The sequence below is a fragment of the Zalophus californianus genome, chromosome 3 (genome assembly GCF_009762305.2).
Source record: "Zalophus californianus isolate mZalCal1 chromosome 3, mZalCal1.pri.v2, whole genome shotgun sequence".
NCBI lineage: Eukaryota > Metazoa > Chordata > Mammalia > Carnivora > Otariidae > Zalophus > Zalophus californianus.
Window position 1 is genome coordinate 195,016,477 of NC_045597.1, and position 25,738 is coordinate 195,042,214.

The 25,738-nt window shown below is 53.7% G+C and overlaps 1 protein-coding gene across 2 annotated transcripts; it reads left to right on the plus strand.

Moving 5' to 3' along the window:
* Window positions 1-1,260: 1,260 nt before the first annotated feature.
* ING5 (inhibitor of growth family member 5) lies at window positions 1,261-24,163 on the plus strand. 2 transcript variants are annotated; one of them, XM_027590269.2, is made up of 9 exons: window positions 1,261-1,354; window positions 3,505-3,576; window positions 6,007-6,173; window positions 7,676-7,787; window positions 7,951-8,044; window positions 18,701-18,836; window positions 18,975-19,036; window positions 20,380-20,542; window positions 20,772-24,163. In XM_027590269.2, exons 1-9 carry the CDS (start codon window positions 1,318-1,320, stop codon window positions 21,219-21,221), a joined length of 1,293 nt encoding a protein of 430 aa, XP_027446070.1. In that variant the 5' UTR covers window positions 1,261-1,317; the 3' UTR covers window positions 21,222-24,163. The 2 variants fall into 2 exon arrangements, with proteins under 2 accessions (XP_027446070.1, XP_027446071.1); XM_027590270.2 differs by lacking the exon at window positions 20,380-20,542 and having other exon boundaries at window positions 20,772-20,954.
* The last annotated feature ends 1,575 nt before the right edge of the window (window positions 24,164-25,738 follow it).

The following is a 25,738-nucleotide window of genomic DNA, read 5'->3' on the forward strand; positions in this document are numbered from 1 at the left end:
AAGCATGGAGGAAACTTAAATGCATTTTACTTAGTGCAAGAAGCCAGTCTGAAACGTCTGCATATACTGTGTGATGCCATTCTGGAAAAGGGAAAACTGCAGTAAAAAGATCAGTGTTTGTCAGGGGTGTGGGGAGTGGGGAGAGGGATAAAAAGGTGGAGCACAGGACTTTGGGGGCAGAGAAACTATTCTGCATATTGTAATGTTGAATCCATGTCATTATACGTTTGTCAAAACCTATCGAATGTACAACACAGAGTGAACGCTAATGTAAACTATGGACTTTAATAATAATGTATTGATATTATTTCATCAGTTATAATAAATGTACCACCCTAGTGCAAAGTGTTTGTAATGGGGCTGTGTGTGTGTGTGTGTGTGTGTGTGTGCGCGCGCGCGCGCACGTGTTTAGGGGTACACAGGAACTCTATTTTCTTCTCAGTTTTTCCGTAAACTTAAAACTACTCTAAAAAATAGTCTATTTAGTTAAAAAAAAAAACACAACATAGCCCCAAAGGTCGGTAGTGTGCAGTTACGTACCTGTGCATGTGTGCATTTTCCCAAGCAGTGAAGGAGGCCAGAAGGGATGCACCCAAACTGCTAACATTCAAATTTCGAAGGTGAACAAGAGTCACAGATCTGTATCCTGAGGAGATGGGGAAACTGTAAGTTCCTGTGTAGTTTGAATTTTCTCAGTGAACGTGAAATTGGCAAAAGCAGTGTTTCCATTTGTTGGACTAGGGCAGGTTTAGGGGAGAGCTCACGAGAGGGACTGTATGTTCAAACACCCATCTTTAATACCGACACTGCTACTCCACTGGCCAGGGTGTGTTAGGCAGCGGGAGGACGGCCTTGAACCTCCGGGGCGCAGGCCCTTGTCCCGAGCCCCGCGCTCCACCTGCACGTGCGCCGCCGGGCGCCCCGCCGGGCGCTGGGGACTCCGCGCGCGCTCGCGGGACCGCGCTCGTCACACCCCGCCCGCACCTGCTCCCGCCAGAGCAGCTGCCAGGGAGGGGGACTGGAGCCCGGGGCCCCGGCCACGCGGGCAGGGACGTGCATCCAGGATGTGCGGGGCCCTCGACCCCACCTCCGGGCCCGCACCCCACTCCGCGGGGCGCCAGGCCCAGTCCCCGCTCCCGCGCGACGCCGCGCGCAGCCCTCCGACCGGAAGCCGGGGGGCATGTCCAGACGGCGCCCCGCCCCAGCCGGCGGACCAATCAGCGCCCGAGGTTCATTAATAGTGACCGCGCCGGCCCCGCCTCCGCCCCTCGCGGCACCGCCCGCCCGCGCAGACCTAGAGCGCGGCCGCGGACGAAGATGGCGACCGCCATGTACTTGGAGCACTACCTGGACAGTAAGCGCCCCTCGCGGCCCTGGGGCCGGGCGCCCGCGCAGGGTCTCCCCACACGGGTCCACCCCGCGGGCACCAGGCGCCGCGCGCGGACCCGGAGGGCTCGTGGGGGCGACAGGAGCCGTCCGGCAGCGGCGGGGGCGGCGGGGGCGCGCTCCGGGCGGGGCGGGGCCGCGAGGAGGTACGCGCGGGGGGCGCGGCGCGGGGTCCCACCGTCACTGCCGCGCCAATTCCAGGTGCGTCACGGGGGGGCGGGGCTGGTGGGCACGGGGCGGGGGCTTGCGTGCCACGGCCCCGCCCCCTCCGGCTAGGCCCCGCCCTCGGCCCTGGCCTCAGCGTCCGCCCCGCCCTCCCCTTCCTCGGCCTCTCCCGGGCAAGGCCCCCCCTCACGGCCCCGCCCCGCCCTTCCCGGCCCCATCCGCTGGCTTGGCCCCGCCCCCGCCCTAGGCCCCCGCCCCGGCCCCGCCCCCACCGCGCAGTCAGGCGCCGAGGTTCGAGCCCCAACCTCCTCGGACGCTGGGCTGGTCCTGGGGGGCTCCGGGTCCGGGATGTGGGGGGGTCTCCGGCCGGGGTTCTGTGCCTGCTCGTGCGGTGACCTGGGAGTTGGCGGAGCCACTCCTGGCGGGGAGAGTCTCCTAGGGTGCCTGTCCTTCCGCGTGGCGTTGGTGGGAGGGGACTGGCAGGGCTGGTTCAGGTGCTGAGGACAGTGATGGTCCCTCGGAAAGACGTCTGGGAGGCTCTTCTGCAGGCGTCCTTCTGCCTACATGTAGCTCAGGTTGGGGCCTCCTGAGAACTTCTGAGAAGATGGGAAAACGCAGGCCTTAGAGGCCAAGTAGCTTGTCAAGGTCATGCACTCCACAGCGGAGAGCCCACGTTTGAATGCTGCTGATCTGGCTCTGGCTGCGGATGGCCTTGGGGGGCGGCTGGGGGGTGCTGGGCTGGGTGCTCTGGAGCTCTCTGTTGCAGTGGGAATATCCACGGGCATTGGTACCTGCAGCTGCTGACGGTGGGGAGTGAGCCCCTGCCCTGGGGGAGACGGGGTTGGGGGGAGTTCAGCCTGAGCCCTGAGGGGGGTCCCGGTGAGACAGCACTGAGGAGGGGAGGCCCTTGCCTGCCCTGTCTCTGCTGCGCCTACCTGTCTGCTGGGGAGCACTGTGGCTTGCCCTTCTTGTCCTGGTACCTGCCCAGTGAGCCCTGGGAAGACAGTTTGAGGATTGTGAGTTCCATCATGCACAGGGCACCTGTGTGCAGGCTCAGAATGGAGGTGCCTGCTTGAGTTTTGAACACCTGCTGTGTGCTAAGCCTCAGTCCTCATTTTCCTGGAACTTACTTTCAAATGGGGCAAGTGGACTTTTTAAAAAGTTCACAGCAGATTAAGGGGCATGAAGGAGCCCAGCAGGCTGTGAGAGACCCGGATGTGAGAGACACTGTCCCGCAGAGCCCAGGATGGGACAGAACAGGGAGGTCCTTGGGGAGGCTGTGGTGAGCCTGGAGGCTGGGGAGGGCATGTGTGCCATTCTCTGGGTGAGCTGGGCAGCTGTAAGCTTGCAGACGGGCTGGATGGCTGGCCTGGAGTAGGAGCAGGGCAGTGCAGTGGGGAAAGCAGTGTGGGCTGGGGTCCTCGACCTGTGCTGGCCGGCACTGTCTGTGTAACTTGAATTAAACTTGAGCAAAGGAAAAGTTCAGTTCCTCAGTCGTGGTAGCCCCATTTCAGGTGCTCAGCAGCCCCGTGGCCCATGGCTGTTGTGTTGTATAGCTCAGGCCGTGTCTCCTTGCATGAAGTCTGCCCCACAGCACTGGCCGGCACCACCCCATGCACTGAGTGTCAGAGTACAGAGACCCCAGGGCTTTGGTCTTACCCACTGTGGGGGTCCTGAGAGGGGAGGACTGGCTGGGGGTGTGGGATGGAAGCGTCACAAGGGCCACCTTCCCAGCCTCTGCTTGCAGCTGGAGGGTAAGTCCCCCTCTAACTTTTCCAGCTTCCAAAACCGTCTGAAGCCTGTCTCCCCCAAAGACTTACCTTAATCCTTCTGTTCCTCAAATCCTAACGGAAACAGAAAATGAAGGGAGCTTATTCTTTGTAGACCTTAGGTATAAAGTCCGGAAGGCAGGTTTTGTCCTGCTACTGAGAAGTACACGTCTCTGTGTTTCAGGCATTGAGAACCTTCCGTGTGAGCTTCAGAGGAACTTCCAGCTCATGCGAGAGCTGGACCAGAGGACAGAAGGTGGGTTGGGCTCTGACAGCTGGGGAGAGGTGGCCCTGTCTTACGGACAACGCTGACACTTTAAAATTCGACTTAGTTTTTTGGGTCCTAGCACATCTTCCTGTAGCATCTTTACAACCATCATCCATTCCTCATTACCCTTCCTTTCCTTTAAAAGGTTTTCTGGTTTCAAACTGTGTACACGTGGTTTAAACAGATAGCACTTGGCGGTCTTTTGGTATCTAGCTCCGTTTCTTTTTCCTTTTTTTTTTTTTTTAAGATTTTATTTATTTATTTGACAGAGCGAGAGAGCAGGAACACAAGCAGGGGGAGTGGGAGAGGGAGAAGCAGGCTTCCCGCAGAGCAGGGAGCCCGATGTGGGGCTTGATCCCAGGACCCCAGGATCATGACCTGAGCTGAAGGCAGACGCTTAACGACTGAGCCACCCAGGCGCCCATAGCTCCCTGTTTCTAAACATTGTGTTTTTTGCTGCTGTTTATTACTTTATTTCCCTTTTGCTTTGGGCTTTATTCTGTTATTGTGGAATATGAAGGTTTGCATCCCCCCTCCCCCCGCCGTCTCCTGGTGTTGTGTCTTAGAATCTGAGCCTGCCATAGACCAGGGATGGCGTTTCCTTTAGGACTCCTGTGGAGGTGGTTTGCAGCTGGGCCACATCACACGCTATGCTTACGAGACCTTTTTTGAATAACTGTTTTTCTTAGAGCTCGTAATTGCCTTGTTTTCCATGTTCCATACACATTGCACGTTTTCATTGTGTCTGCTGCCCCAGGGGATCTGCCAGCCCCCAGTCTGCCCTGCACACCCTGCACACTCAGACCTTTCCCCTGGAGCCTCCTGCCCTGTGGGTCTTGTCTGGGCTGGCTGTTTCCAGGCCTGTGGCACAGGCACTGTCTCTGCTCATCTTTGGTGCAGGACCCTGATTCCTGTGTTGTAAACATCCTTTCTCTTGGTCCCTTGTTTTAGTGGAGCCTTTCCTCCAGTAGTTTCCTGAAAAACGGTACATGAGAAGGTAGATTTCTTATAATGCCATATGTCTGAAAACGTGCTTGTTCTGGTCTCATAGTTGGTGAACATTTTGGCTGGGTATAGAATTCCAGCTTGACAGTCATTTTCCCTCAGCGTGTGGAAGGCACTGCTGCTTTGTCTCCCGGCGTCCCTGTGGCCCTTGAGAGATCTGATGCTGTTTGGATTCCTCATCCTTTATACCTGTGGTCTTCTCGCCATTCCTCTTAGGCAGCCTCTGGGCTGCTGTCTTTGTCCCTATGGTTTTGTTTTGTGGCGATGTGCTTGGGTGTGGGTGATTTTTCATTCATTGTGCCTGCCACAGGTTTTGTAAGGTCAGAATAGCTGTGGTTTTTCACTGAGCTACAGTCTCCTGGCTCGCAGATCGCAGATACAGAGAGTTCTGTTATTATGAAATACAACATTTACATTCAGGAATAAGCACAAGTGTTTGTAAATTGCCCAACAAACAGCACCTTGCAAACCTCTCCCTAGATGGAGAAGTGGGGCCTCGGGCGCCTGGGGCCCTGTGTAAGCCTGCTGTGCGTACTGCCCCTCCCTGCAAGGGGCTCCCACCCTCAGTTTCCCCGGCAACAAGTTTCTCACCTCCCTAAACCAAAGAGTTCACAGTTGTATGTGTCTGTCCTTAATATCAGTGGAATCTCACAGTATGTTGTCCTTTGTGTCTCGCTTTTCTGGCTCACTGCCCCCTTCTGTGGGATTAACCCACATTGCCGTGTGTAATAGTTGTTGTGCTGTTTTGGTTGCTGTGTGAATGGACCACAGCTTATTGGTCTGTTTTACTGTGGATTGCACATTTGGCTCGTTTCCTGTTGTCTGCATTTATGAATGTTGTCCCGTATGTATCCTAAATCTAGGGTGTGTGTGCTGAGGACTAGTATGCCAGCTGTAGCTAAGGTGAGCACATAACCTGCGATTCCAGCAGAGGGACCGCGGGGAGTCAGAAAGGTCGGCGTGCGTACTTCCTGGGAGGGCCCTGAGACACTGACGTCTTGGGTGTGCTGCCCCCACTGCGGTGTCCCCACGGCCTCTGGTGCTGGACTGTCTGCCAAAGGCCGTGCCCACCGCGCTCCCACCAGCGGTGCCTCTGTGTTGAGTCAGCCACCTTTTTGCTGCAACTTGGCTTTGTTTTTTGTTTTGTTATTTTTTAAGATTTTTTTATTTGACAGAGACACAGCGAGAGAGGGAGCACAAGCAGGGGGAGTGGGAGAGGGAGAAGCAGGCTTCCCGCGGAGCAGGGAGCCCGATGCGGGGCTCGATCCCAGGACCCTGGGATCATGGCCTGAGCCGAAGGCAGACGCCCAACGACTGAGCCACCCGGGTGCCCCGCAACTCGGCACTGTTCAGCTTTACTTGTTACCTTGGAATCTCTTGCAGGGACTAGCTTTTCCCCCATTTCTCTGTCAGATAAGAAGGCAGAGATCGACATCCTGGCTGCAGAGTATATATCCACAGTGAAGACACTTTCTCCAGACCAGCGTGTGGAGCACCTGCAGAAGATCCAGAGTGCCTACAGCAAGTGTAAGGAGTACAGTGATGATAAGGTGCAGCTGGCCATGCAGACCTATGAGATGGTGAGGAGGTGGGGGGCTGGGGGGCTGGGGGCCCCGGGGGGGCAGCTGGGGGCCCGGGTTCCTCCCTTTTACGTGGGAAGGGACCAGCTGTTGAGAAGTGGTGCATCTGAAGTGGGGTCAGATTTTGACAGAGAGATGCTTCTAGACAAGGCATGCTTTGGGGTGTCCTTTCTCAGGGACCGTCCTGCAGTCTGGTTTCCATGCCCTTTGTGCTCGTATATTTGGACACTTTATTTTCTCTTAGTTTTTTTTTTTTTTAATTTTCTCTTTGTTTTTGTATTTATTTCCTTAGTGCTTATTTTGTCAGCTCTAGGTAAAGTCCTAGAATTTGTTGTGTCCAGTTTTCTCTCAAGTAGGCCTTGTATGGGGCTCACGTGGTAGCACAGAGCCATTGTCCCGTGATGCACATCAGGTTGTGTAGTGACGGAAGCTCTGTCATCCTCACACACTGTCACCTAACTCCGTTCCCTGCCGCCCCCAATAAAAAACAATTTTTTAAAAACCTGAATTAAGCTGTATTCGAGAAAGAATACTCTAGAAGGAGAACGTAATGCTTATATTTGGGGTTTTGATGCCCTAAAGTGCTGAATCTTTTTTTTTTTTTTTTTAAGATTTATTTATTTGAGGGAGAGAGAGAGAGAGAAAGCCCCAGAGAGCGTGCATGTATATGGGGGATGGGGGTGGGGGGGAGGGACAGAGGGGAGGGAAAATCTCAAGCAGACTCCTTTCTGAGCCTGACACAGGGCTTGATCTTAAGACCCTGAGATCATGACCTGAGGCAAAATCAGGAGTTGGATGCTTAACCCACGTGCCCCTCCAAAGTGCTGAATCTTTACAGTAAGCAGCCTGCTTTTTAAAAGTTAGGTTTGATCAGTTGTCAAAGTCAGATTTTCTCTGATGCATAACAGAGTTTGGGATTATAGTTTGTTTCCAGACACGGATGGATAGAGAAGTCCTCCTTTTGGACAGTGACACATGGTGTGGGTTAATGGGTTGACTGTTGTGAGCCCGCTGGGTGAGGGGCCCAGAGTGCCGTCTCTTTGGGGCCTTCTCCGTCGGGGCAGGGTGGTCACTGTCTCATCCTCATGCTTTGGCCCCATTGCCTTCTCTTTCTTCTTTCTTCCATCTTGTCCTGACTACAGCGTTAGAGGCCCTTTCTCTGAGAATGTGTACGTTCTTCAGATTTTTAAACTAGGGTTAAATTAGGCTTCAGTATCATATGTCCTCATATCCCCATTCCATTGCGTTTCACAGCCCTGTTTCCCCTTATTGCCGGCCGTCGTGGTTTTCCTGAGTAGGCTTTCTTCTGTTAAGGTTTCAAAATGTGGGGACAAAGACCCTTCATAAACTGAGATAGTAGACCTTGTTTTAGGAGCTTTCTTAATTGAAAACTCAATTAAAGGGCAAGAAAATACTTCCTGGTTGATTTCCAGTGTGTTTGTGATTCCTGAGCTGTGTTGCTTTCATTTTTAAATAAGACTCGTGAGCATCCTTCTCTGTAGGTGGATAAACACATTCGAAGGCTTGATGCAGACCTGGCGCGCTTTGAAGCAGATCTGAAGGACAAGATGGAGGGCAGTGACTTTGAAAGCTCTGGAGGACGAGGGTTAAAAAGCAAGTCTGTTAATTTTTCTTTATTTTGTTACTGTTATCTTTGGAGTTTTGAAGAATTTTGGTGATAAATATGTGAGGAACATTATGGTAAATATATTTGAGTAACTCGTGTCCTGCTTCAGTGAATTCTGTGAAGATAATTGGGGTGTTTATTGTCTTTCAGAAGGTCGAGGTCAGAAAGAAAAAAGAGGCTCCCGGGGTCGTGGCAGGAGGACCTCAGAGGAAGATACTCCAAAGAAAAAGAAGCACAAAGGAGGGTGAGAGGCTCTTTTCCTTGTCTCTTTCTCCCCAAAGGTTACTTGGCATCAGTATTTCCTTAGCATCTAGAAACACCAATGGCAGCTAACAGCGAGGAAGTGCTTCCTGCATGCCCGCGGTGGGTGTAGTTCTGCATGCTTTCCGCGTGCAGGCTCCGGCTCTGCTGTGCTCGGCAGCCCGACGGGGTTCCCAGGGAGCGAGACCGGCCCTAGGTTTTACAGCTCCTGTGTGGGAGAGCTGGGTGTACACTGGGTGGTCTGACTCCACAACCCACGCTCTTGGCCACTGTGTGTCCTGCCTCTTGAATGACACTATATTTATTGGCAGTTCAGGCTAAGCCACGCTTTAACAGCTAAATATATAGCCGTTCATTGTTTTATGTATAAATATATATTTTGGATATATTTGTTATTAAGTTGCATGACTACATTTATTAAATATGTGTGTTATTTACCTTGAACTTCAGAATATTTCATTTAAAGCTTTCTCCCACCTGCTTCCCTCATCCCCCAAGCTACTGTGTTGCTCCACAGAAGTGATTTTTAGAGTACAGAGAAAACAGTAAAGTGCCCAATGGCTTCCGTGGACATGGTTTTGACAGTTAGGGGGAGATCTCAGAGAGTCAGTTCTTGACCAAAAAAAGGGAGAAGTTTTGGTTCTTAAACCTGGTGTTTAAACTTTTAAGAAAAACGCCAAATGCCATCTTGCAGTGTACACATGCAGAATAAACATGTAGTTTAATGAATTACTCTCAGGCACATCCTTGTCTGTCACTGACTGCTATCAGTAACACTTTCATGTACCTGTCAAAACCATAACCGCCTTCCTTTGCCCCAGGTAAACAAGACCCAGACTTAATGTGGTGTTTATTTCCATTCTTTGTAGTGTTATCCCCAACATGTGCATTCCTGGACACTGTAGTTTAATCTTGCTTATTTTTTTCTTAACCTTCAAAGTTAATTTTATTAAGGAATAATTTACATACAATAAAATGTTCTTATTTTAAGTTTACTGTTGCATGCTGTATTCAGTTTCTTTAAAGTTATGGAACTATTCAGCTTTCCGTTTCTTCTTGAGTCAGTTTTGGTCATCTGTGTCTTTCAAGGAATTGGTTGTTTCATGTAAGTCGTCAGATTTATTCACATCAAATTGCTCATAATACATGATCATCTTTCTGTTGTAGGATCTGTACTGATGATTCCTCTTTTAGATCTAATGTTGATAATTTATGTCTTCTCTCATCTTGTCTTGATCTTTACAGAGAATTAGATTTTGGTTTTGTTGGTTTTTATATTTTCTCAGTTTTCTATTTCATTGATTTCTGCTCATATATTTTTTTAGAGGGGGGAAGGGCAGAGGAAGAGGGAGAGAGAGAATTTTAGATTCCAGCACAGAGCCCTACACAGGGCTCAGTCTCATGACCCTGAGATCATGACCTGAGCCCAAATGAAGAGTCAGATGCTTAACCTAATGAGCCACCCAGGCGCCCCTATTTCTGCTCATAGTTTTATTTTTTCCTTTCCAGTACTTGGATTTACTTTGCTTTTCTTTTTCTGGCTTTTTAAGGTGAAAGTAGTTTAGATCAGTGATTTTCATACTTTCCTTCTTTTCTCATATAAGTATTTAAAGCTATAAATTTTTTTCTAATTACTGTTAAATCTAATTACTGTTTTAGCACATCCCACAAATTTGGATATGTTGTGTTATTTTTATTCCATTCAAAATATTTTAAAATTTCCTTTGTGATTTTTCTTTGACTCATGGCTTATGTAGAAGTATGTTCTCAGCTTCCAAATAATTTGGGATTTTTCCAGGTAACTTTCTGATTTCAATTTTTAAGTTAATTTTGCTATGATCAGAGAATATCATATAATAGAAATTCTCTGAAATCGATTAAGACTTGTTATGGTTTGTGGTCCTGTTTTGCTGTATGTTCCATACACCCTTAAAGAATGTCATGTTTTGCTGTTTTTGGTGGAGTGTTCTGTAGATCTCAATCAGATAGCTTGGTTTATAGTGTTGTTGGTCTTCTGTATCCTTACTGATCCTCTGATTATTCGATTGATAATACTAAGGAAAGAGTGTTGAAATCTTCAACTCTAGCTATGGATTTGTCTATTTTTCCTTTCTGTCTGTCAGTTTTTGCTTCACATATTTTAAAGCTCTGTTATTTGTTGGTACATACGAATTTAGATTTTTCTAAAAATAGTTGACTCCTTCATCGTTATGAAATGTCTCCCTTTTTTTATTTCTTGTAATATTCTTTGTTTTGAAGTCTGCTTGGTCTGATATGATAGTCACGATGAGTTTTTGCATGGTGGATCTTTTTCCTTCTTCATTCTTTTACTTTCAACATATTTTTGTGTTTGTATTTAGAGTGGGTTTCTTGAAGTCAGCAAAGCTGACTCTTGCTTTTTTTATCTAGTCTGACAATCTCTGCTTTTTACTGCAATATTTAGAGTACTCAGATTTAATGTAATTACTGATATGATTGGATTTAAATTTACCCTCTTGCTGTTAGTTGTCTGTGCCATCTCTTATTTTAGTGTCTTCTTAGTTTTTTTAGGGTTTTTTTGTTTTTTGTTTTTGTATTTAAGGACTGTTCTCGTGTGTCCGCACTGTTCGTTAACTTGCCACAATGCACTGCCAGTAGTGTTACAGTGTCCAGGTTTAATGTGAGAACCGACGCAAGTATTCTTTCCTCCTGTCCTTTGTGCTGTTGTCAAAAGTTTTACTTCTCTGCATGATATAAGCCTCACAACGTATTGCTGTTACTACTTTAGGTCTAAACCATTGATTATATTAAACAGATTTTCAGACATGAGAAGACGTTTTATTGTCACTCCATGTACACATCATTTCCACTGCTTTTATTTCTTTATGTAGATGCAGATTTCCATCTAGTGTCACGTCTCTTGCCTGAAGAACTTCCTTTAACGTTGTTTTATAGTGCAGGGCTGCTGCTGATGAATTTTCTCAATTCCTTTTCTCTGAAAATGTCTCTTTTATCTCCTTTTTTGAAGGATATTTTTGATGGATATAGAACTTTAGGTTGACTTTTTTTCTTCTAGCGCTAAGGATGTCGTCCTGTTGTCTTCCATCTTGAACTGATTCTGATGAGAAATTAGTGATAAATCTTATCTTTGATTTTTTCATATGTAAGTGACTTTATTTATTTTTACTGCTTCTAAGATTTCCATTCAGCAATTTGATTTTTAATAACTTAATTATGATCTGTCCTGGTGTGGATTTTTGGTGTGTATTCTGCTTGGAGCTCATTGAGCTTCTTGGAACTGTTTCTTTATAGTTTATATCAAATTTGGAAAATTTTCAGACATTCATTCTTCAAATACATTTTTCTGCTCTCCTTTTGTCTTTTTATGGGACTCCAATTACATGTATGTTAGCTTAATATCTTCCCACAGTTCACTGAGGCTCTGCTCATTTTTTTGACCAGTGTTTTTCTTTCTATGTTTCTATTTGAATAGTTTCTATTACTTTATCTTCAAGTCTTTTCTTCGTTGGTGTCTAATTTAATCTTAGTTTCCTTTAGTGAATCTTCCACTTAAGAGATTTCCCTTGTAAAGAAGTTCTGTTTATATTTTATACTTTCTCTTTTCCTTACTACATTTATATTTTTCTTTGTCTTTGAACATAAATATTTATAATAGCTTTTTGAAAGATCTTTTCTGAATCTATTTGTTACTTCCAAGTATATTTCTTTCTTTCTTATTTATTTATTTGACAGAGAGAGACAGCGAGAGGGAACACAAGCAGGGGGAGTGGGAGAGGGAGAAGCAGGTTCCCCCCAAGCAGAGAGCCCGATGTGGGGCTCGATCCCAGGACCCTGGGACCAAGACCTGAGCCGAAGGCAGATGCTTAACGACTGAGCCACCCAGGCGCCCCTATTTCTTTCTTTTTTAAAAACCAATTTTTAAAGGTATGATTGATTTACAAAAAGTTTTATATATTTAACATACACAGTTTGAATAGTTTGGCAGGTCTGTTTCTTCTCATGGTTAAAGTCACATTTTTCTGTTTCTTCATACGTCTAGTAATTTTTTATGGGATGTTTGACAGTATGAATGTTATGTTGTTGAGTGTCTGGATTTTGTTGTCTTCACTTAATGGGTGTTGAATTTTTGTTTTTTTAATTTTCTAATTTTTGTTCAGTGGTTTAATCACCTGTGGATCAACTTGATCCCCTGCAGGCTCGTTTTTTTTTTTAAGATTTTTTTATTTATTTGAGAGAGCATGAGCAGGGGTGAGGAGAAGAGGGAGAGGGAGAAGCAGGGTCCCTGCTGAGCAGGGAGCCTGATGCGGGGCTTGATCCCAGGACCCTGAGATCATGACCTGAGCCGAAGGCAGATGCTTCACCGACTGAGCCACCCAGGTGTCCTTGCAGGCTCATTTTTAACCTTTGTAAAAAAAAAACTTCTTTCTTAAAGGGCCAAATAGTAAATATTTTAGGCTTGCAGGGCATATTGTCTTTGTTGTGACCACTCAAATCTTCTGTTTTATATCAAAAGCATCCACAAAAATATTTGCAGCTCTGTGATGTGGCTGTGTTTCAATAAAACTTTATTTACAGAAACAGCCAGCCGACTGCAGGCCATATTTTGCCAACCCGTAGGTTAGGGTAGCCTTTATTCTAGGGTTGGTTAAGTTGTACTGCTAAGGTGTGACCCTTCTGGCTTCTCTTCTGAATGCCTTTTGAATTTAATGAGGCGTCTCCGTGCTGGCTGGGTGGAGCTGAGATGTCTTGAGCCTCGGTGGCCGCTGTTGCACTCAACGGCTCCCCTGTGTTCTCTGCCTGGACTCAGGGATTCTCACCCTGTACACAGGTTAGTTTTCTGTGACTCCCTTTGCAGATTTCTGGAGCATGTTCTCTTTACCCTCTCTTCCTTCCCAGCACCTTGCCGCCAGCTCCGGCAGCCTTATCCTCCTGGAACTTTGGTTTTTTTCCTCAGTTCTAGACACCCGTGCTGCGTTTGGTTTTCCTGCTGGTGGACTGGGGCATGGGAAGGGCTTCCAGCAGGAAGCTGAGAGATCGCAGGGCTCGCCGTGTTTGTTTACCTTCTCTTAGGGTTGCGGTCCTGAGCTGCCTCTTGTCAGCGTCTGGAAACCTCTGTGTCACATGCTCCGTCCCGTTTTCTAGCTGTTCACAGTAGGAGGGCAAGTTCGGTGCCTGTTGTTATGTCCTGGTCAGAAGTGGAAGCTTTTTTCTTTTCTTGCGTAGATAAGCCCTGTAAGTCTCTTTCATGTGTGAGTTTTTCTCCATCCCTTTCTCTTCTCCACAATTTTCCTTTTGAAGAACCTGGACTGTTTGACTCCCAGCATTTCCCAGTCTTGATTTTGCTGACAAGACATGAAACCTGGAGAGTATATCTTCACTAAACATTTAGATAGTGCTTGTCCTCATGTGCTCAGTGGATTTGTTTGATATTTGGGGATGCCTAGTTTTGTGTGTGCACTTGCTTGAGCTGGTGCTCTGTGGGTCTGGAGGGGTTGACGGGCCCATGCCATGGTAGCCTCTCTGGTTGCAGTCTGGCTGTGTCAGTTACAGAGGGAGGAGACCACCAATGTGGTCTTTCATACATTGTTGTTTTCTGTTCTAGGACATCCACTGGATTCCTTTTTTTGTAGATTTGAGTTCCTTTCTGAAAAGTGTCCATGTTTGCATTTGTCTTACTCATATTTTCTTTCCGGTAGCCGTTTCAAGCCCTTGTCTGCTGGTTTTCACTTCGGGTCATTGGTGCCTCTGCTTCTGTTAGCTGGCCTCTCCTGGGGTTCTGGCCATGTTCTCCTGATCTTCTTCACACCCTGTAGTTCTTAGTGTCGGCCTGACTTCAGGTGGGAGAGAGTGCGCAGGGTGAGGGTTCCACTACTCTCCAGGAGTTCCTTTTGCTTTTGGTCCAGGCAAACCGAGGCCCCTTTACCTGGGTCCAGTCCCCTCTGATTAGGGGAGACCCTCCCCAGCTCTTGATGGAATACCCACGGTTTCTTTCCCGAAAGGCTGCGTATGTGGCTGGACAGTGCCCTGGTGATGCTTAGCTTTCCTTTCTTGTGTCCGGCCTGCCCTGTTTCTGCGGTTCGCGGAGGTCAGGAGGAGGCAGGCCCCTTCCCCGAGGACACGACCCGGATCTTTGCTCTGCCATTTCTGCCACTCTGCAGCGTCTGCACGGCCCCTGGGTTCAGTAAACGGGCTGTGGGGTCACTGCTGCCCTGAGCGTAAGGTTCAGAGGTGTCCGGCTCGATGTGTCCTCCAGAGGGCAGCCAGCCCTTGGCTAAGCCCAGGGGTGGGGCCGCCCTCAGCCCTAGCGCATCTGGTCCGTGTCACTCCACGGCTCGCCAGTGTCTTTAAAATGTGGTCTTAGCAGCTTACTGGGCTTATATTTTTGAATTGTAGCTGTAGGGTTCTGAGTCTTCCTGCTCCTTGCTGATCAGAACCCAAAGGGCCAGTGGCCATTTTGGAGACAGTGGACGCTCTCATTGGCCTCCTCCTTACCAGGGGTCCCCTTGCAGGGAGCGAGGCCCCAGCTCTCCGGCGTGGTTGGAGCCTCCCTGGTGGGGCATGCCCCTGGCTGTGCTCAGACCTCATGGTGACCCATGTCTTGCTGCCATCTCTGTGGACACACTTGAGATGAATGGGCGTTTGGCTTTTCCCTCAACAGAGCTGTGACGGTGTGCGCATTGCTGACCACTGTCTGGTGGTGCCGGAGGTGGATCACTTGGTCACTGCTTCCCCAGCCTTTCTTCTGGGCTGGCTGCAGCTAAGAAGGGGAACATCGGGTGGGGAGGTTTGCAGAACACCTTGGCAGGCAGGTCGGGCTGGACTTGGCCCTTCTGCGTGAACTCCTTCTCCACGGCCCCCCTGAGCGGCAGTGCTGTTCCTGTCCTACTGTACGGATATTGGGACAGCCCAGCGGGGCTGAGGTGAGGGGGGGTGTGAGCGGGTGTGTGAGCGGTGCTGGGGGGCTGCCCTGAAGTCTGGCTACGACTTGTGCTTGGGAAGGACATCAGGAGGTTCAGGCACGGGAGGGGGATCCCTGGCAGACTCCAGTGAGGGATGCCCGCATTGTCCGGTGAAATGAGCTTGGAGGACACTGCTTGTGCCCAGCAGGGCCGGAGTGAGGTGGCCAGCACGGGTGACGTGGGGTCTCCAGCCTGCCCAGCAAGCAGGAAATGCCCCGGTGGGCTTGGCCTTCCTGGGACCTCCTGGCGCTCCCCTCCACCCTCCCGCTCCAGAGCCCCCTCAGGTGAGACTGGAAAGGGGGTGGCCGTTGGGCCTCCTCCTTGGTTGGGTGGTGCCCTTGAACCTGAGGGACGTGGGCTCAGGTCAGGTGTCAGCCCCCGGTGTGAGAGTTCAGTCAGGCTTTGCCAGCAGAGCACACAGCCGCCCAAGCACAGCGGGCACCTGGAAGGCACGTGCCCTGAGTGCCCTGAGTGCGTCTGTGGGGGACCCACGGCGCGTTGGCACTGATCATCCAGGTGAGTGCCCGGCGACACAAGCCCACTGATGGGAAGGACACAGGTCCAGCACGGGGTGAGGGTGTCAGGGGCCAAGCCGAGAAATCTGTTTGGCAGAACACAGAAGAAACCACGCTCCAGTCCGGAGGGGTGCCCGAGGCCTGTGGAGCAGGATGCATTTTGTGATGCCTGCAGATTTCAGATAAAACGAGAAAGTCCCCACTGTTCCCAGAGACAGAGCAGCTCACCTGTGGAGGGAAGAGGCTCCCACAGGCTCTGGAGCCTTTAGGGACATCACTTGCTCAGACGGGCAGCACTCACCCCAAGGGCCCCGGGGGCGGCTCTCTGGGGGGGGGGGCGCTGGGACAGAGGACGGCGCTGGGGAGGGGTGCGCTGGGTCAGAGGATGGTGCTCTGGGGAGGCAGTGGACAGAGGAGGGCGCTCTGGGGGGGGGCTGGGTCAGAAGAGGGCACTCTGGGGGGCTGCAAGGACAGAGGACGGTGCTCGGGGGGGTTGGTCAGAGGAGGTCGCTCTGGGGGGGGCGCTGGGTCAGAGGAGGGCGCTCTGTGGGGGGCACTGGGTCAGAGGAGGGCGCTCTGGGGGGGCGCTGGGACAGAGGAGGGCGCTCTGTGGGGGGGCGCTGGGTCAGAGGAGGGCACTCTGGGGGGGGCGCTGGGTCAGAGGAGGGCACTCTGGGGGGGCGCTGGGTCAGAGGAGGGCACTCTGGGGGGGCGCTGCGACAGGAGGGCGCTCTGGGGGGGCGCTGGGTCAGAGGAGGGCGCTCTGTGGGGGGGGCGCTGGGTCAGAGGAGGGTGCTCTGTGGGGGGCGCTGGGTCAGAGGAGGGTGCTCTGGGGGGGTGCTTGGTCAGAGGAGGGCGCTCTGGGGGGGGTGCTGGGACAGGAGGGCGCTCTGGGGGGGCGCTGGGTCAGAGGAGGGCGCTCTGTGGGGGGTGCTGGGTCAGAGGAGGGTGCTCTGGGGGGGCGCTGGGTCAGAGGAGGGTGCTCTGTGGGGGGTGCTGGGACAGGAGGGCGCTCTGGGGGGGCGCTGGGTCAGAGGAGGGTGCTCTGGGGGGGTGCTGGGTCAGAGGAGGGCGCTCTGGGGGGGGGTGCTGGGACAGGAGGGCGCTCTGGGGGGGCGCTGGGTCAGAGGAGGGCGCTCTGTGGGGGGTGCTGGGTCAGAGGAGGGCGCTCTGTGGGGGGGGCGCTGGGACAGGAGGGTGCTCTGGGGGGGCGCTGGGTCAGAGGAGGGCGCTCTGTGGGGGGGCGCTGGGTCAGAGGAGGGCGCTCTGTGGGGGGGCGCTGGGTCAGAGGAGGGCGCTCTGGGGACACTGGGTCAGAGGAGGGCGCTCTGGGGGGGGCGCTGGGATAAGGGAGGGCGCTCTGGGGACACTGGGTCAGAGGAGGGCGCTCTGGGGGGTGCGCTGGGATAAGGGAGGGCGCTCTGGGGGGACACTGGGTCAGAGGAGGGAGCTCTGGGGGGCGCTGGGTCAGAGGAGGGCGCTCTGGGGGGGTGCTGGGTCAGAGGAGGGTGCTCTGTGGGGGGCGCTGGGTCAGAGGAGGGCGCTCTGTGGGGGGCGCTGGGTCAGGAGGGCGCTCTGTGGGGGGGCGCTGGGACAGAGGAGGGTGCTCTGGGGGGGTGCTGGGACAGGAGGGCGCTCTGGGGGGTGCTGGGTCAGAGGAGGGCGCTCTGTGGGGGGGCGCTGGGACAGGAGGGTGCTCTGGGGGGGCGCTGGGTCAGAGGAGGGCGCTCTGTGGGGGGGGGCGCTGGGTCAGAGGAGGGCGCTCTGTGGGGGAGCGCTGGGTCAGAGGAGGGCGCTCTGGGGGGGCGCTGGGTCAGAGGAGGGCGCTCTGTGGGGGGGCGCTGGGTCAGAGGAGGGCGCTCTGGGGGGGCGCTGGGTCAGAGGAGGGTGCTCTGTGGGGGGCGCTGGGTCAGAGGAGGGCGCTCTGGGGACACTGGGTCAGAGGAGGGCGCTCTGGGGGGGGCGCTGGGTCAGAGGAGGGCGCTCTGGGGGGGCGCTGGGTCAGAGGAGGGCGCTCTGGGGGGGGCGCTGGGATAGAGGAGGGCGCTCTGGGGGGGCGCTGGGTCAGAGGAGGGCACTCGGGGGGGCGCTGGGTCAGAGGAGGGCGCTCTCTGTGGGGGGCGCTGGGTCAGAGGAGGGCGTTCTCTGGGGGGGGCAGTGTGGCATGGAGGTGCATGGTTGAGCCTGGTTAGCTGACTCCAGAGGCACGGAGTGTTTCTATACAGGCAGCATGGGAGAAAGGGTTGGTGATTGCTTCTGGGACCAGACTTGTTGGTGTTTCAACAGTTGTGACCTGCTGCAGTTTCTTGGCTTCCCCTCAGGTTCCTGGTGTGAACTGGCTGTGTCCCCACAGCAGTTGTGTATTTGAATTATGTACGTGTTCTTGATTCTGGAGGGTGCAGTGGGGAAGGCTTGCTTTCTTTGCTGTTTGGAGCATACTGTCTATGTTTCCCTGTAGCTGACAGGTTTATTTGAAAGCTACTGAATCACAGGAAAGAGTGAACACCCCAGCCCTCCCTGCTCTCACGCAGGCAGACACTCCCCTCTGCTCGCCCAGCTGCTTGGCTGCAGAGCTGTGGGCAGCTGACAGGGAGGGAGGCATGGGCAGGCTAGATTCTGGCTGGCCACTGGTTAGTGACCTAGGGTGGCTGTGGGGAGTGGGGGGCAATAGGCCTGCTTCATGGGGGTGGGTGGGTGATGGTGCCGGGTGGGCAGCTGGCGGGTGGGAGGGGGTTCCCAAGACTTAGGGCTCCAGGAATGGGGAGGGCATCTGGAGGTTTCTGGGTTTTGGGGTGACGGTGCTGTGGGCATGTGAGGGGTGGTACTGGGTGTGCAGGCAGCTGGATCAGTCTGGGTTGGGGTCAGGGGTTCTCAGATGGCATCAACTGGCAGCTGCTGCGTGGGGGTGTGACTCCCCCGAGGGAGAGGGTCCCTAAGAGGCTGGGAAGGGTGGACCTGGGGCAGGGTGGGCAGGGAGCCCAGAGAGTAGGTCCTGTCCAGATGGGGGGACAAGACGGATGTGTTCATGTCCCCAGAATGCCAAACCCCAGTGCTGGGTGGTGCCTGCTACCCCCCACACCTCTGGGGGGCCTCTGTACCCCTCTTGTACCAAGGGGGCGCACTGTCCGCACCCACCTGTTGCTCACTGCTGTGCTTTCCCTGCAGGTCTGAGTTCACCGACACCATCCTGTCTGTGCACCCCTCTGACGTGCTGGACATGCCCGTGGACCCGAATGAGCCCACCTACTGCCTGTGCCACCAGGTGTCCTATGGGGAGATGATAGGCTGTGACAACCCAGACGTGAGTGTGGGCGCTGGGCACAGGCCGCGGGCGGGGCCCTGTGGCCCCGGTGGGGGGTGGCGGGTGGGGGCTGTCGTCTTTTGGTGTCTGGCACATGGAGCGCAGAGTCCTGACTGTGGCCTCCCGTCTGCCTTGCAGTGTCCTATTGAGTGGTTTCACTTCGCCTGTGTGGACCTGACCACGAAACCCAAAGGAAAATGGTCAGTATGGGGGCTGCTCTGTCCTTCCCTGTCTGCGGGGCGTCCCGTGCACTGCTCCCCTGCAGAGCCGGGCTGTGGCCTCGGCACTCCGGTTCAGCGCTCCTGGTTCCTGGGGCTGAGCTGGTAGAGGGACACCTGCTGCCACCTCACCTGGGGGCAAGTCTTTTATGACGTTTTCGTGATTCTTCTAGAGAACAGCTGTTTTGACTTTTTGGATTGAGGTAGAGATACTCTTAAATACAAGTGTGAAATGGGGAGCTCTTTTCCCTGGAGAAATTTTGGGAAAAGGCAAAGAGCCTGAGCGTTGAGACCGATCCAAACCTGGGCGCAGGCCAGGGACCTGCCAAAGGGCTTCTATTTAATTGAGAAGGTGTTCAGAGCACATGAGCACTTTCTGGTTCCTGATCCTTGTGCTCAATGGCAGCTTTTGTGTTCTGAGATTTCGTTTAAATAAACACCAGGTTTTTACTTACCTGTGCTTAAAACGGACATCTGCCCTAAAATGAAATCTTGGGAATCTTGTTCTCCAGAGGAGATGAGAAAGCCCTGAAGGACAGGCTGTGTCGTACAGGCTTCAGTAGGTGACGGCAGCCACGTGCAGTCCCAGCACCGGGTCACCTTGGAGTCAGCAGTCATGGGACGCGCCCCTGAGTGGGGGTGGGGTTCCCTGCAGCCGGGCGGGCACCTGAGCAGGGGGTGGCGGGGGTGGGGGGCTGCTGGCCACCTGTGGGGCAGGTGTGACTTGTGGTGGGGCGCGAGGCAGGGAGATCTGATTTGAGTTTGGACAGGGGTTTGAGTTGTTTGTGGAACTTCTGGGAAGAGTCCGTAGGCGATGGAAAACCATTTTGCTTCTCGGGGGGCCATGCAGATGGGCGTCTACCCATCGTGCGCTAGGAACAGGGCAGGACAAGCAGAGTTGGGGAGGCCGGGTGGGCCCCACTCCTGCTGTCTAACTCCGTGTTTCTCTGGAGTCAGTGTTCAGGCTCCTTCCCTGTTAAGTAGGATTGAAGCTCGGACACGTGTTGGTGCCTCACGAGCCGCATGTGAGCATGTTTGCTGGGGGAGCTTTGCTTTCTCTGGGGCAGCGGCAGCAGCGTGCTCAGAGCTCACTCCCTGGCACGGAGCACACACTGGCAAGTGGTGGCCTGGGGCCTGGGTGGGTGCATCCCGTCGCATCAGCTGCCTCCTGCATCGGGAGCCAGGAGGGCTGAGGTGGAAAGCAGGAATGATCCCTGTGTCACTCACAGCTGCCCTGGCCCAGGAGTGACCAAGGGCCGCCTCCTGTGTGTGAGGCGCTGACCCTGCTGGCCCAGGGTCACCAGGAGCACTGGCTAATCACGCAGGTCCCAGGGCCCTCTCGGCCTGCCCGCCTGGCTGGGTGTGCCTCACGCCATGTTCCGCGCACCATGCTCCGCGCGCTTGGTTGCCAGCGTGGCTGTGGGTGTCGCCTCCACTCTGATCACTGACGACCCCGGCATCACACAGGGACGACCAGTTAACTTGATGGTGAGCAGTGTTCATGCGTAGAAACAGTCCTGCACATTGATTCGTATCTGTCGACTCCAAAACACGTGCTGGCTAGGGTGATTTGCTGGGGTTCCCCCTCGCCGGGGGTTTCCCGATGCGAGGGCCACTGTGCTCTGTGCACTTTCCCCTGGCGCCGTCCCGGTGGCCCGGGGAGGCGGGCTGTGGGCCTCTGCATGCACAGGGCCGATCACCGTGTCTTTCTCCTCAGGTTCTGTCCACGGTGCGTTCAGGAAAGGAGGAAGAAGAAGTAAGGCTGATGCCTGGACTAGAAGAGCAAGTTAATATATTCCTTCTTCATGTTGCAATATTTTCTCTTCATTTTAAAACTACCTTGTTTCAAATGATATTTAAAAACTCAGTGGCCAGTTGTAATTCTGGATACTTCCTAAAACAAACAAGAATCCACCTGAGCCCTGTTTGCACGAGGAGCCATCTAACGGGGACTCGCCACAGTGACTTCATTATTGGAGACTTCGTACCGCCCCGCGTCAAGCCCAGCAGGCGCGCCGAGGAGCCGAGCCTTCTGTGGGGGCTGCGGCGGGGACCGCCCAGCTTGTGCAGTACCGTCACTCTGCAGCTGAGGCGTGAGCCTGCGAGGTCTGTCCCTGCTTCCTGGGGCTGCACCCAGTACCTCTGGAAGCACATCTGTCCCCGCTGAGGTGCCTACGCTTGTGGGACGTGGCGAGGCCTTGCTGGAGGCGTCTGCCGCATCCGAGCTCTGGGCCAGGGCCCCTGGCCTGCCTGGGAAGGGCGGGCTCTCCCTGGAGGAGGAGGTCTCTGCTTCGCTGTGCACTGCCTTTTTCGTCTGGACTCCCAGTTCCCTCTGTGAGGGTTTTACCTTCTGGAGTAAATGGCTCTTCGTTAGCACATGGGTGGTCATTACCGTGACCGGTCCGCAAGAGACGTGTGACAGACAACTGATGATCCGTTTCTCTGGGAATTCCTGACGTTTTTACTGTGAAGATGAAATTATCGTAATAGCATGAAGATCGTGGGTCTGTGTGTATGTGAAGTGAGTCCAGTCCAGTAAGAGCTGATTTTTCTAAACCTGTTATGTCGTACACCAGTCAGCAGCTCATGTCCGAGGGGACAACGATTATGTGATGCGATTTGTGAATTTCTTGTGCCACGCAGTTCTGGAATGAAGCTAGGAAACTAGAGTGTGTTTTCTGTTTAATCTGCATTCACCAAACCAATCTTGAACCCTGTTTTGGGGAATAATTGGGGGAAATTGCATATGTTTGGTGTGCTGAGATCCGTTTGTGATGGTGCATAGTGTGACTTCTGGGAGCATGCGTGGACTCTGAGATCCTCCAGCATATGTTTAGAGGAGCCTGAAGAGTCCCAAAGAAAGAGGGAAACCTGTTTCTGTCCTCGAGGCAGGAAAAGAAATCCAGGTGGCGGAGTCGAGATGTCAAATTCCCAATTGAAGAAGAATCTTGTCTTCTTTATCAGGAGGCCTTCTGGAACGGTGCAGCTGCTTCCTCCAGTGGCCTTGTTTACCGAATGTTCCCTCCTGTTCTCTAATACTTCACCAAGGACAGGAGATGACACGGAGAGAAACTTGGGGGACTGTGTCCTGCATGGGCCACTCCTCACCAAGGCAGTTCCTGGTCGGTAAATGAGAGCTGAATGTTAACTCCGACGTCAGAGGGCAGGGAGGGTCCCGGTCGACCCCGTGTCTGTGGTTCTTGGCGTGGCAGCCTGCACCAGACCTGCTGTCCTGCCGTGCTTTCTGGGGCTTCCAGGGGACTGACTGCAGGTGAGGTCAGTTCGGAGAGGGCCACCCTTTCCGTCCCGGGCTGCGTGGTTAGGGTAGGGGGTCAGCAGCTGGCCTGACAAGCTATCCCGGAACCGAAGCCCTCCTCCTGCTCAGAAAGGAGGGGTGGGGGCCTCAGAACGCGCGCCGGCCAGCACATGCCCCTCCATCTCAGCCGCAGCCGAAAATGAGGCTTGTTTGTATTTAGTAACTTAGCTTTTTGTTAACACAGGTGTTTAAAGATTGTGGGGAATAAATTGTGGAAAATTGTTTTCTTCACTCTTCTATCAGTTTTTGTGGAGAGGATAGGTAAGTACATGAGTTTGTGATGATTCTTTGGAAGGTAGTTTAATATTTGCACTGCATCTTAGAACACTTCCCGGCTGCCGCCATCATGGGGAAGCCGGTGCCTGGGGGTGTGGGCTGATGGCTGGGCAGGGCCCTCCCTCACTGCGCAGGAGGGACCCTGACTTCCCTGTCGGGAGCTGGAATGTGATGCTGTCCTCCGCTGGTCGCCGTGTAACGGCCCAGCTGCCGGCATTCTCTTTGTAGGTTCTGTGCCTGGCTGTCTCTAGTGTTTGCTTTTGTCGGTTGCATAAATGTCTCCAAAACAACACCCATAGATAGAGCTTTGGAGACAATAAGACATGAGCAGAGTAGGAAGATTTATTCCCTGGAACGCCGTTTGGACCAGCACGGGTCCGCTGCCCCTCCCTGACTGTGAACGCCGCCGTGACAACGCTGTTTGCTTGGGAAAGACTTTGTCCTGCCACCTGGCCCGGCTCCAGCCCTGTGGGGGTGGTGGGCGCCAGCCGAGGATCGCCCCGTGAGGCCTGGCCACCTACCTCGGGGTGATGCCCACCAGACCCCGTCTGCCTGCTGGGCACCAGATCCGACCCGGAGGCGGCTGCAGAGCCCTGTCCCTTGGGTTGAGGGGGGTCTGGGCTGGGCCCAGAGGTCCCTGTTGCAGCTGCACCTGAGCCAAGGGTGCAGGCCCTCCACAGCTGTGGGGTTTCCTTGTAGGGAAGGAGCCCCTTGTTCAGAGGGGACTCAGCATGTTCCTTGCTCTCAGCGCTCTGTTAGCAGTCAGCAGTTTGACCAATAGCCTCTCGTTTTCCTCTGGAACAACACGTGCTACACTTACAAAAGTAATTTGTTAAAGTGAGCCCCCCACATCCGTGGTTGTGCTCATGGAGCAGCTGCAGACCCTGAGCTGAGGCCTGTGTGACTGGGGTCCCCGGGCGGGCGGGTGTGATATGCCACTGGCCACGGCCACGGGAGCCTGGTGGCTTCCGGTCTGCACAGGAATGACGGGGGTTTGCTGGGACGCGTGGGGACGGTGGCCTCGTCCTGGGCGGCCACGCGGCACTCCCGACTGGTAGCTGGCAGCCCTGGCAGGGTCTGCCTCGAGCAATAACACTGTCCGGAGAACAGCTTCCCCGTGTGGCTGCGGCCGGAAGTCGGACACTCGCCGTGGGCCTTGGAGATAGGAGGTTTTTCTCAGTTGTTAGTGAGCCATGACTGGTCCTCATTACCTGTGCCGAGAGGAGTTTTAAAACAGAAAGTCTAAGAAAAATGTTCTCATTCGGGAGAGAGTTCTGTGAAGTTTCTTTCTTCCTACAAATGTATTTTGTGGTGTTCACTTTTACCACATTTCATCCAAAAAGATGATGCAGCTTTAACATGAATGTTACATTTTATTTTCAAGGAATTATCTATGTTCCCTTTGTAAAGGAAAGATAATATTGTAAATCTTTTTATTAAATAATGTAAAGATGTATATCTGTATTTTTGGATCATGTTATAGATTATGGATATATTGTTTAATAAATAAAGTATTTTTTGGAACAAACGTTTGAGAAGGAGTCATTCTAGGAAGTGATAAGACCTCGGTGCCGTGGCCAGAGATGGTAAGTACACCCTCCGTTGAACTGTAAAGGGGTGTGCAGTGAACGGGAGGAGAGGTGTTTGGCTGCCATGGGCCCGGGCCAGTCCTGGCCTCAGCTGCCGCGGTGTCAGGAGCTGGTGCCTGAGCCCACAAGAAATGTCTGTGTAGAATACTTTGAGTCGCTGTTTTATAAAGGCATCAAATGCTTTCTCTGGAACAGATCTGCCCTCCCAAATCTGCACAGGTGTGAAGACCCCTTTGGGAACTAAATAGTACTTAGGACATTTTTCCTTGAGGAGTGTTAATGGTCAGGGTCCTGAAACCCAGCTCGGTCACCATGATGGAGAGGCCCAGGCTCTGACCTGTTTTCCAGATGACAATCAATTCACAGACCCAGAGTCCTTGCTGGAGGGAGGGTGAGGTTCTGGAGGAAGGGCCTGGAGTTTCCCTCTGGGCCCTCCAAGGGTGCCTGCAGCCATTTGTGGGGGTGACTGCCTAGGAAAAGGGAACACCAGTGTGTTGTTCTGGGGTGGGTGTGGTAATCTCCACTGGCTCTGACAGGTTGCTGAGTCGCAGAGGTCCACGATGCCCCTGGTCGACTAGTCCAGGAGGGCCTGCTGTGATCAAGTGACCGGTAACATGTGTCTGAGTGTGTCCACAGACCCGTGTGCTTGTAGCAGGGGCGCTGATTAGGATTTGGAGCTGGGGGGCTGGCTGCACTGCGGGTAAGGTGGGGAGCAGGGAAGGGGGTGCCCTGTGGAGCTGGGACTCACATCTGAGGGGAGCGTGCTGCCCGGCGGCGGCTGGCACCCTGAAGGGAATGTGGCGACACACACCGGAGCTGTCGCAGTGCTGGGGGTGATGCCACAGGGACACCCCTCCCCCGCCTTTGTCTTCCTCTGGTGCCCTGCCTAACAGGCCCCACGGGCCAGAGGTCAAGGGCAGGCCGGAGCCCAGGGCGCCTGGCCCTGGAGGGGCTGAGAGAGCAGCGTTCCCGCCAGGTCTGGGTCCTGGTGTCCGCGTCACGCAGGCCTGGTGCGGCCCCTCTGACCTCTCCTCACTGGAGTCCCAGCTCTGGGCCTTTGTTCAGGAAAAGGTCCAGGCCGTGCGCACCGGCTGCCGTCTGAGCTTTGTGGGCTCTGCCTGGGATGCCCACCCGAATGCTGGAATCCCTGCCCTTCAGCTGGAGGAGGGGTCGGGGCAAGGTGCTGAGTGCTTGGGAAGCCAGAGTTCCCTGCTGGGGGCAGAGGTCTGCGGGGAGGGGGGACAGTCCTCCGGGGGTAGCCAGAGACCCCTGGGGGGGCAGAGGTCCCGGCAGGGAGCCCCGCAGCAGGACGAGGAAGGGGGCGGTCAGGGTGGGCTGCGGTAGAGCCGGCCCTCGGGAAGGGCGGGAGAGCGTGCGGGGAGCCCTCCTGGGCACACGGGTCAAGGCCGGCGGCCCCGCGGTGCGAGGCGGGCCAGAGGACGCGCGGGGCGCAGCGGCGGCCCGCAGGGCCAGGGGCGGGGCCTGGACGTCGCCTGTCCTGTG

Coding starts and splice junctions, on each gene's coding strand:
- ING5 (XM_027590269.2), top strand. CDS start 1,318: ATGGCGACCGCCATGTACTTGGAGCACTACCTGGACA. Junction 8,045..18,700: donor AAAAAGAAGCACAAAGGAGG/GTGAGAGGCTCT, acceptor CTTTCCCTGCAG/GTCTGAGTTCACCGACACCA. Junction 18,837..18,974: donor TAGGCTGTGACAACCCAGAC/GTGAGTGTGGGC, acceptor TCTGCCTTGCAG/TGTCCTATTGAGTGGTTTCA.